At 44.5% G+C, this 11,267-nt stretch overlaps 1 protein-coding gene across 1 annotated transcript in view; it reads left to right on the forward strand.

Annotated features, from left to right (window-relative positions):
- The window catches only part of LOC139279289 (transmembrane protein 200A-like), a 29,508-nt gene extending 25,868 nt beyond the window's left edge, over positions 1 to 3,640 (forward strand). Inside the window, exon 2 of the mRNA XM_070898416.1 lies at positions 294 to 3,640. Coding sequence (XP_070754517.1) covers positions 313 to 1,653 — 1,341 coding nt within the window. The 5' untranslated portion in view covers positions 294 to 312 and the 3' untranslated portion in view covers positions 1,654 to 3,640. The remainder of the gene's footprint in view (positions 1 to 293) is intronic.
- Positions 3,641 to 11,267: the final 7,627 nt, after the last annotated feature.

Consider the following 11,267-nt stretch of genomic DNA (forward strand, 5'->3'; position numbering starts at 1 on the left):
ACATTTCACAGTTATTTCACTTTAAAATACTTTTTTTAAAGCTTGTTTCTCCACAGATGCTTTTCATCGACCATGTGTGTGCCAATGTTTGTTCCTAGATTAATGGTTGGCACAAGTGAGCATTTTAAGATTGAAAAAAATACCACGTACAAGAAAGAATGATCCCACTTCTATTTTAAAAGTAAAAGTTACGAATGGGAAAGAAATGCTTCACTTGTAAATGTGTGTGCTTGATCTCTCTGGGCGGACATGTTTCTCCTTTTTAAAGTAATTTTTCCCCCTTTTATTTTAAGTGAAACTAAAACTGTCAACATGACAACCACAGAAGACGACCCAGCTATAAAGAGCCACGAAAGCATCAGCTGCCGATCAAGTCTACCCTCGCCTCCTAAAGCACCGAGGCCAAAATACATATCCAGAGATGATAAAGGTGCCAAAGTAAAAATCAAGATGCGCTCTCCTTCTGGGCTTTTTATTATATTAGGGCTGTTAATTGTCATGGTGGGGATCGCTATAGCAGTTGTCGGCTATTGGCCACATAAGCAGAATTCTCGGGTGTCAGTGAATCGCCAAGGAACAAACTCTAGTGAATCGAATGTTGTGTCTCAACGTGCAAGGGGAAAGCTACAATCCCAACCTGTGCTGAAGAATGAGAAGTTGAAGTTGATAGGACCACTGATTATGGGCATTGGATTGTTCATATTCATCTGTGCAAACACGGTGTTACACGAAAACCGGGACAGGGAAACAAAACTTTTAGCGCAAATAAATATTTATTCCATGGCTGGCCAGGCTTGTAATGGAGAGATTAAAGAGCCAAAACAGATTCAACATGGCTCCAGTCCTTCCTCCACAGATACCGATTTTAGATGTTTAGAACAGTGCTGTGCTGTTGAAAAAGCATGCACGGCACCACATGGTCGCTCAAGCCCTCAAAGTACAGACATATGGGCAGATTGTCACTGGTCTGCAAAACATAAAATGACTGCCCAACTGCTGCATCACAAAAGGCCTTCCCCATCCATCTCTCTTCATAGTGTACAGTCAGACTCTTGCAACTCCAGCCAAAGAAACCTCAATGTCCCATTGAACTGCGGTGCTGATTCCTCAGTTTCTACATCAGTACTATTACCTATTATTAAACTCAACAACTGCATCATTGACACTCCTGATATTACTGCTGTGGTGGAAGACATTGAACTGGACCAGACAGTAGTCATGGTTTCCACTGAAGACTTAAGCCAGCCACAAAACCATGGATACATTCGGTCAAGCAGTATTCGCAGTGCTGATGATGCGACTAGGGTTGTGGATATGGATTATTCCTTGCCCAGCAAATCATTTTCCACCAGATTTATTGAAAGGTTGCTGTCTCCAGACATTGCCAGGAAAGTGTACGGTTCAGAAATGCAACTTCACACAACATGTGGTTACTCCAAGTCATTTGACCTTGGGAAGGATGCAAGTAAGCTCAGCGAACAAAAAGGAGAAAGGAAGCACAGGAGCTGGCCACGTTTGGATTGCAGTTATATAAAAAAGTATCTGAAGCTGGAAAACAGAGAAGACTCTGTGGACAGATTACTGGAGAAGATTGAACGGGAGTATGCAAGTGAAGAACTGAACATTGAGGGGCACAACATCCCAAAGGAATGAAAAAAGGAGAGGGTTGTAAATTGGAAGCAAGATTAGAAATCTAATGTGGTTTAAAAATATTTATCCAGGTAGCCATTTCTGTAAAACCTGCGGCTGGGGACAATTGAAAATATTATTAGCTGACAGGAAATTATTTACAAAAATAATGCTCCTGTTTTGGTTGTGTAGTCATTGGGACACTTTGGTATTTGGTTGACTATTAGCTGGATGTTTATTTCCACAGTCTTTGGGGTTCAGGTAAGCAGTTGTAACAAGTGGTGTCAACCCCTCAGATAGCCATAACTCTTACCCAATTCTGACCTGGTGGAGGGATTTAAATGATTCTGAAAGATTTCCTAGGAAAATAACACTACTACCTATAGCTCAACTGAATATAAGTTTTCCTATACTCAAGCTTGTGCTCATGTAGTTAGTACCTCTCCTGCAGTGGACTTTTCTCCTATCCCACATGGTCATCTCGGGAGTGGACCAAAGCTCCCTCCTTTCCTTGGTTCACATGCTACCTCTTGGTAACACTTCCATATGCATACGGTCAGCGCCCATACGTATGCTGCCAAGACTTGCCTCTATGCCATCTCCTTTGACTCCTCGAACATTACTATGCTCTCTAACTGCTTATTCAAGAAAAAGTCATGAATAAGTAAAAACTTTCACATTGTCAAGACTGAAGCCGTACAATTCGGCTCCTCCCAAAGACTCCATACCTTAGCCCAAAAATGTATTGCCTCTCCCCAGCTGCTCAATCAGCCTGTGCACCAGACTATACATAACCTTGTGACCTTCAGCCTCCTACTCTCTGCGTAATGGCCTCCTGAACTCCATCCTAAAAACAAACTGTTGTTACAGGAACAAAAGTGCCTGATTATTGCTGTAGCACTAATGAAAACTCATTCATTTGTTTTTGCTCCTTTGTCATGTTGTCACTTCTGGTAGTTCCTTCAACTGGATGGGTAGATGAGCAAACAGGTCACAGGCTCTTCAGTGGTCCCTGGCATCAATGCTATTTGCAGCTTGTCTAGTAGGTAACTGAAATAAGACAGATGGGTTTATGTTCTTTCTAGAGATGGGGGGGGGGGGAGATTCCCATTTATAGTAGAATGTTCTACATAGAAATCCTGATCAAAAATGTGACCAAACTTGTCTAAGGTTCACAGTCTAAAGTTCACCCTGTACTGGGACTTGGTACTATGACCTGAGGAATACAAACCCAGCATCCAAACTGGTGCATTCTGCAAAAAAATAAAAGAATTTTAACCATAAAATGTTCTTCAGCTTAAAGGAAGTACTTCTATACTCACGTATTGGTGGTTACATTTGTGGATTCACTTGCCAAAAGGCTAAATGTCAATTCTGTTAGTTGTAAGTTGTCACTGTTATTTGAGCACAGCTTAAAGATTTGTATATTTTAATTCCATATCTTTCAGTGCTCCTTCATCAAATATTGGTCTTTTTTTATAGCCTTTAAGTCTGTAGTTGAGTAAAATGATTGCATTATGATGATATATAGCCATTTACTCAACTGAAAATTAATGATAACTTTCAACCAATCTCATTCTAATATTTGGAACAATACACTATATCCTTCTGTAACGTACTGGAAAATCTTGATCCTGTATCAAAATCAGGTAAATTACCTCTACTCAATCTCTTGCAATTTGGACACAGCTCAAAAACATCCACCTTTAAAACAAATTCCAGCAGTTTTACTCAACATCTGGTACAAGTGAGCCGATCCCAGTACCTGCTTCAAATTATTGCCAGACTGAATATTGTTTGGGCCACAGTAGTGCGTACTGAAAGTGTGAAGGACAGGAAATGTGTGCTTTAAGTTTATGTTTTCAACTACTGTATTTAAAAGGGAGGACCATAATAGCGAGTGTGCAAAATGATTAAATAAAAGTTCTAGTTGCAGATGTGTATCACTCCAACCTTCTGTTAGCTTTTCAATATCCTGTTTGTTACGCTCATAATAAAGTGATACGACTGAGTACCGTATGCAATGAGTAAGTGTGACCTTAGCTCCTTTAATTAAACTCCAGAGTGTTGGTACAGCATGGGAGGCCTGCTTATATACAGTGCTCCAAACAGATGCTGGGATCCCTTGGACTCCAACAGGTAGGCCCTCTGGTGGTGATATGATACAGGTTGCCTAGGGTTACATACATAACATCACTCCCTCCCAAAGTCAAGGTGAGACGATCTGGGGCTTTTCGCTCCCTTGTCGATCGTCTCAGTACAAATGCGGGTGTGGGTGAGTTGGTTGGTTCTTCACTGGGCTATTGGGCAGCCGGCCTTGCCGGGCTGCTGAGGATGGTGAGTTCAGCTTTGTGGTCAACCATGATGTTGGTTGCCACTTGTGTGTGTGTTGGAGGGTCGAAATTGGTGCTGTCCTCTTCAGGTTGCTCGTGGCTGTTTGTGAATCGCAATTTGGTTTAGTCCAAATGCTTTCTGCACGTTAGTCCATTGGCCAGTTTGACCTGAAACACCCTACTCCCTTCTTTGGCTTAGATAGTGCCAGCAAGCCATTTGGGACCATGCCCATAGTTGAGTACAAATACAGGGACATTGACTTCAATATCGCGTGACAAGTTTGCGCGATCATGGTACATGCTTTGTTGATGCCACCTTCCCTCGACGTGATCATGGAGATCAAGGTGGACAAGAGCGAGCCTTGTTTTGAGCGCCCTTTTCATGAGCAGCTCGGCTGGGGGAACCCCAGTGAGTGAGTGGGGTCTGGTGCAGTAGCTGAGCAGGACTCGTGACAGGCACGTCTGCAGGGAGCCTTCCGACACAAGTTTCAAGCTTTGCTTGATGGTTTGGGCTGCCCGTTCTGCATGTGGGCTTGAACGGGGCAGATGTGACGTGCTTGATCCCATTGCGGGTCATGAATTTCTTGAATTCAGCACTGGTGAAACACGGCCCATTGTCGCTGAGTGTGGCAAACATGGCTCGTAGGCTTTCGATGTTGGCGGTGGACGTGCTTACAGACATTATTACACATTCAATCCATTTTGAATAAGCATCCACAACAACCAAGAACATTTTTCCTAGGAATGGGCCCGCAAAGTCAACGTGGATCCTAGATCACGGTTTGGAGAGTCATGACCACAAACTTAGCGGTGCATTGCTCAGTTAAGAGCAAGTGTTGCATTGGCGCACGCATGACTAAGTCTGAGTCGATGCCGGGCCACCACACATGGAATCTAGCTATAGCTTTCATCATTACTACGTCTGGGTGGGTGCTGTGTAGGTTGCGTGTGAACGTTTCCCTGCTTTTCTTAGGTGAAACCATGCAAAAGATAGTCCGCCTGTATGGACATTTCGTCATGCATCTCCGCTGGGACGCTGGACCAGCTCCCATGGAGGACACAGTTTTTTTTTTACCAGGGACAGTAAAGGATCCTGGCTGGTCCAGTTCCTGATCTGGCGGGCCGTAACAGGTGACTTTTCGTTTTCGAATGCATCCATCACCAAGAGCAAGTCTGCAGGCTGTGCCATTGCCACCCCCGTGGTGGGCACTGGTAGCCAACTGAGAGCATCAGCGCAGTTCTCTGTGCCTGGTCTATGGCGGATTACATAGTTGTATGCAGGCAGCGTGAGCGCCCATCTTTGGATGCGGGCAGAGGCATTGCTGTTAATCCCTTTGCTCTCTGAGAAGTGATGAGAGGCTTATGGTCAGTTTCTAGCTCAAACTTGAGACCAAACAGATACTGGTGCATTTTTTTCATCCCGTAAACGCATGCCAGAGCTTTTTCAATCATGCTGTAAGCCCTTTCAGCCTTGGACAAACTCCTGGATGCATAGGCGACCGGTTGCAATGTTCCCGATTTGTTAGCCTGTTGTAACACACACCCGTATGACAACGCATTGCAAGCTAGCACTAATCGTTTACATGGGTTATACAGAACAAGCAGTTTGTTGCAACAGAACAGATTTCTAGCTCTCTCAAAAGCAGCCTCTTGTGATTTCCCCCATACCCAGTCATCTCCCTTGCGCAGTAGCACATGTAAGGGTTCTAGCAAGGTGCTTAACCCGGGTAGAAAATTACCGAAATAGTTGAGGAGTCCCAGGAACCACCGCAGCTCCATCACGTTCTGTGGTCTCGGCATGTTGTTGATGGCTTCCGTCTTGGCGTCGGTGGGTCTGATGCCGTCTGTCGTGATTCTTCTTCCTTAGAACTCCACCTCTAGCGCCAGGAAAACACACTTCGAGCGTTTCAACTCGAGTCCTACGTGATCTAGCCAACTTAGAACCTCTTCCAGGTTCTGCAAATGTTCGAGGGTGTCCCGACCTGTGACCAGTATGTTGTCCTGGAAAACCATGGTGCGCGGAACCGACTTTAGCAGGCGCTCCATGTTCCGTTGGAAAATTGCGGCCAAACGAATCCCAAACGGCATCTATTGTAGATGAATAGACCTTTGTGCGTGTTGATGCAGGTGAGGCCTTTCGAAGATTCCTCCAGCTCCTGCATCATGTAGGCCGAGGTCAGGTCCAACTTGGTGAATGTCTTTCCTCCAGCCAGGGTCGCAAATAAGTCGCCTGCCTTGGGTAGCGGGTACTGGTCCTGTAGCAAAAAACGGTTAATCGTTACTTTTATAGTCCCCACAAATTCTGACCGTGCCGTCGCCTTTGGAAACCAGAAGAATCGGACTGGCCCACTCGTTGAACTCCACCGGCGCGATGATGCCTTCTCATTGCAGCCTATCCAGCTCACTTTCCACTTTCTCTTGCATCATATATGGCACAGCTCGTGGATGGGCCGTATACTGGGAACCAAGTGGATCTGCATCTTCGCCCCCGAGAAACTTCCAATGCCTGGCTCAAACAACGACGGGAACCTGCTCAGAACCTGGGCACAGGTGGTGTCGTCGACGGACGAAAGCGCTCGGCTGTCGTCCCCATTCCAGCGGATTTTTCCCAGCCAGCTTCTGCCGAAAAGTGTGGGGCCATCTCCTGGCACAATCCATAGTGGGAGTTCGTGCACTGCTCCATCATAGGAGACTTTTACTTCTGCGCTGCCAATAACAGGGATCAGCTCTTTGGTGTAAGTTCTTATAGCTTGGTGTGAATGGGGCTAAGCTTGGGCCTGTATGCCTTGTTGCACCACAGCCTGTCGAAGGCCTTTTTGCTCATGATAGACTGACTCGCACCCGTGTCCAGTTCCATGGATACTGGAATTCCGTTCAGTTCAACTTTTAACATGATCGGTGGACATTTCATGGTACCCTGTACACTTCTGCCTCCTCGGTTCGAGTCTCTAGTTCAGCCTGATCCAACTTGGATCGATATTCCTCTGCAACGTGGTGGTTTGCAGGGTTTGCATCTCGTCTGCACATTCGCTGGAGGTGTCCCATTGTTCCACAGCCTTGGCACGCATAGTGTTTGAAGCGGCATTGATGAGCTCGATGACAACAAGGTGTTAACTGCCTCACATTAACGATTGATGGCGGACTCTGGGTCATCTGAGGTCGTGCAGCTGCCAGCGTGTACGTTCTGCCATATGCATTCCTGCCTGAAAATGATGTTACTTTATGCACAGTACTTGCCGAAACCTCTTTATGCTGCGAAATTTGTTTGCTGTTATCGCTGGTGGACATAAATGCCTGGGCTATCGTTATGGCTTTGCTCAGATTTGATGTTTCAACAGTCAATAGTTTGCGAAGGATAATCTCATGGCCAATGCCAAACACAAAAAAGTCTCTTAGCATTTGCTCCAGGAATCCATCGAATTCGCAATGTCCTGCAAGGCACCTTAGTTCGGTGACGTAGCTCGCCACTTCCTGGCCTTCAGACCGTTGACACATGTAGAACCGATACCTTGCCATCAAAACACTTTCCTTCGGATTTAGATGCTCCCAGACCAGCGTACGCAGTTCTTCATAGGATTTGGTTGTTGGTTTCACTGGAGCTAGAAGATTCTTCATGAAGCCATAGGTTGTTGCCCCACAGACAGTAAGGAGGATCGCCCTTCATTTGTCAGCATTCTCGTCCCCTTCCAGCTCGTTGGCCACCAAGTATTGGTCGAGTCGCTCCACGAAGGCCTCCCAATCATCCCCTTCTGAGAATTTCTCCAGGATACCAACAGTTCTTTGCATTTTCACATGATTGTTCATTATCTCGCTGCCAATTGTTACGCTCATGTTAAAGTGATACAACTGAGTACTGTATGCAATGAGTAAGTGTGACCTTAGCTCCTTTAATTAAACTCCAGAGTGTTGGTACAGCATGGGAGGCCTGCTCATATACAGTGCTCCCAAGGGATGCTGGGATCCCTTAGGACTCCCAACAGGTAGGCCCTCTGGTGGTGGTATGATACAGGTTGCTAAGGGTTAAATACATAACACTGTTGTTATGCGATACTCGGTAGAAAAGCTGACCGTAGGCAGCAGGCCCAAATATTTGTAACCTGTTTTTATTTAGCAACATTATTGTTATTGTGAGTACCTGATAAAACTAGAAGCAAGAGAAATCTTGCTCTAACTGATTTATTATCACGAAGATTTGGTCAACATTTTCACCCCCTTTGGGACTTTTGATGCAAAATTGTGGCACTTGGCAAAATTGTACCGCATGCATTCAGTGTAGAAACTTCTTGTGGGATATGGCACTATTCCAAATCACTTGCTTTAAATATAAATGCCCTGAAAATCTGTAGGATTTTTGCAGGGGCGGATTAACCATAGGGCAGATTGAGCTGCAGCCTCAGGCCCACCAAAGAATAAAGGCCCACCAAATAAATGTAGGAAAAAATATAAGGCCTCCCAAATAGGTTGAATAGAATAGACAATAAGAGAGGAAAAATAAGACCGTATATAGGAATCTAGTATTGCAATATTACCAGAACTAGAATATATATCTATTTGATACAGAATATGTGCTTTCATTGTTGAATATACTGGCCTATGTTTTCATACTCAGAATCATGAACAAACATAACTATAGGCCCAATTTGGATCAGTTTGCCCCAGGCCCATCAGGCCCTTAATCCGACCCTGGATTTTTGGGTGCACTGTCGAAGTAAACCTGCCGGACAGAGGGTCAGGAGGCCAGGTGAAAAACCTTTTAGATGGTTGGTATCACTTTGAGCATTTAACCAGGATCATATTTCTTTCCCTTTCAGTACCCAGGATACACCCAGCATGGGCACCCACTACCGATATGTAATTAGGGACTCCGACCCGATACTTTGGTCGAGGTTCCTGGTGGGTGTTCCCCAGCACTTGTGCTGGAAGAGTGGTCCTGTGGAGTTTCGGGCATGTAATTTAATTTTTGATCATTGCAGGTGAAAACCTGTCGCACCCGAATTTGCCCAGTTGTTTGGAGCTGGTTTGATGAAACTGTACTCAGTCTTGTAGGAATTTCCGACTCAGCAAGGCTGACCTCAGCTATTTGGGAAGATCTGTATAGTTGAACCCGCACATGAGTTTAGAACAGCCTGTTCTTTTTGGAATCTGGCCAGAATGACACATTGCTGTTATTGTCTTTAAAGTGGCAATGCAAACTCTACAGTCCAGCTTAAAATACAGGAACCGTGGACTGGCCCATCCACCCAGAATTGGGAATGGTCTCTCCCTCATTGTGAGCCAAAGCTGTAAAGAGGAAGCACCCAGCAAAGGTCAAAGGGAGAATAATCTGTTGGTGAATCAACATAAATTATTCCCATGCATCTACACGTGGGTGAATATGGAGTGGTAAGTTACTCAACAGCCTCCCTGGCTTGTAAAATGCTACTTGGTGGAATTGTTGGAGCGGGGGGGGGGGTTAGAAACAATGATCATAAATAATGACACTAAAATACTAAAATGACCATTAATAGGGGTGAGAAAAGACCATTTGGCCATCGAAGCTCACATCTCCAGTCCTCAGGTTATTACATCCAACTGTATTTTGAAAAATACTTTTGCTTCTATTATTCCGTCTGATATAATCTACAAGAATTTATCCCCCGAGTAAAGAAGTTATGTTTCAAATTTATTTTCATTCATTTCCATTTCTATCCTGTCATTCACATTTCTTGAATGTCTTTGAGGTAATAATCTGAATTATTATTTTTTAAACAAATCAAGCAGGGCTGTTCTACTGACAAACAGCTTTTGCAAGCTGTCCTGTCTTGTGTTGTTTTATTCATTACCAATCTGATCATTACTTCTCTGAACTTTGTTTTTGTTCCTCCCAGACTCCAAATATGGCACATAACATAAGAAATAGGAATAGGAGCAGGAGTAAGCCATTTGGCCCTTCGAGCCTGCCCCACCCTTCAATAAGATCATGGCTGATCTGATCGTGGCCTCAACTCCACTTCCCCACCCACTCCCCATAACCCTCGACTCCTTTATTGTTCAAAAATCTGTCTGTCTATCTCCACCTTGAATCTATTCAATGACTCAGCCTCCACAGCTCTCTGCGATAGAGAATTCCAAAGATTCACGGCCCGCTGAGAAAATAAATTCCTCCTCATCTCCATTTTAAATGAGCGACCCTTTATTCTGAAACTATGCCCCTTAGTTCAAGATTCCCTCACGAGGGGAAACATCCTCTCTGCATCTACCCTGTCAAGCCCCCTCAGAATCTTATACATTTCAATAAGATCACCTCTCATTCTTCTAAACTCCAATGAGTATAGACCCAACGTGCTCAACCTTTCTTCACAAGACAACCCCTTCATCTCAGGAATCAACCTCGTGAACCTTCGTTACATACAATTCCAAATCAGTGCTAATTGTACCATCTTTTATTCCAACTCTTTTTTTCTAAATACTGTGGAGTTCCTGGGCACACTCTAGGCTTTAAAAACTCAAGCACAGCATCACCTAACCACTATTTCTCAATTTATTTCATCGTCCTTCCTCTCTTCAACGTGTATGATGCCTTGCACAAGGGGCTTTGCTCAGGAGCTAGAATTCACGATAAAAAGCATTGTTTTTCATTCTTCCTCGAATTCCATTGTTACAAAGGAGACTTTTGGACAGCATCACCAGATATATCGCGGTAGATTTTGGGCTGGGCCCCGTGACAAGCACGCGCCCGAACTGGGACCCAAGAATCGATGGAAATTGGTCCTCGGGCTTCATCAGCACACTGTCAGCCCTTATTGTGCCTCGACAGACAGCTCACTGAGTGAATAGATCAATGTCAAGCTGTCCGTGGAGTGCCAGTTGGTGCACAGCCCAACAGTTTGGCTACTATTTTCAGTTGAACACAGAATCTAGGCGGACACTCCAGTGCACTACTGGAGAATGCTGCATTGCCTGAGGTGCCATCCTTCAGATGAACCGTTAAACCAAGGCTCCATCTCTTGATGCGGTAGTTCAAGTGGATGTTAAAGATCACATGACACTATTTGAAGAGCAGAGAGTTCTTCCAGTGTCCATCCATTAACAAACACCACCAAAAATAGATATTCTTCTAATTTCCTTTTTTTGGGTCCATGCTATGCATAAAATAGCTCTCAGATTCACCTGTAAACTAACAGTGACTCCACTTAAAAGCAATTAATTCTAGGTATAGCATTCCTGAGAGATGTGAGAAGCCACATAAATGCAAATTCTTTCTTTCAAGTTGCAAATGCAATTGAAAATAGGTTGCTAATTATTCCTAATTTGACACATCTGTAA

The sequence above is a fragment of the Pristiophorus japonicus genome, chromosome 14 (assembly GCF_044704955.1).
Source record: "Pristiophorus japonicus isolate sPriJap1 chromosome 14, sPriJap1.hap1, whole genome shotgun sequence".
Classification (NCBI taxonomy): Eukaryota; Metazoa; Chordata; class Chondrichthyes; family Pristiophoridae; genus Pristiophorus; species Pristiophorus japonicus.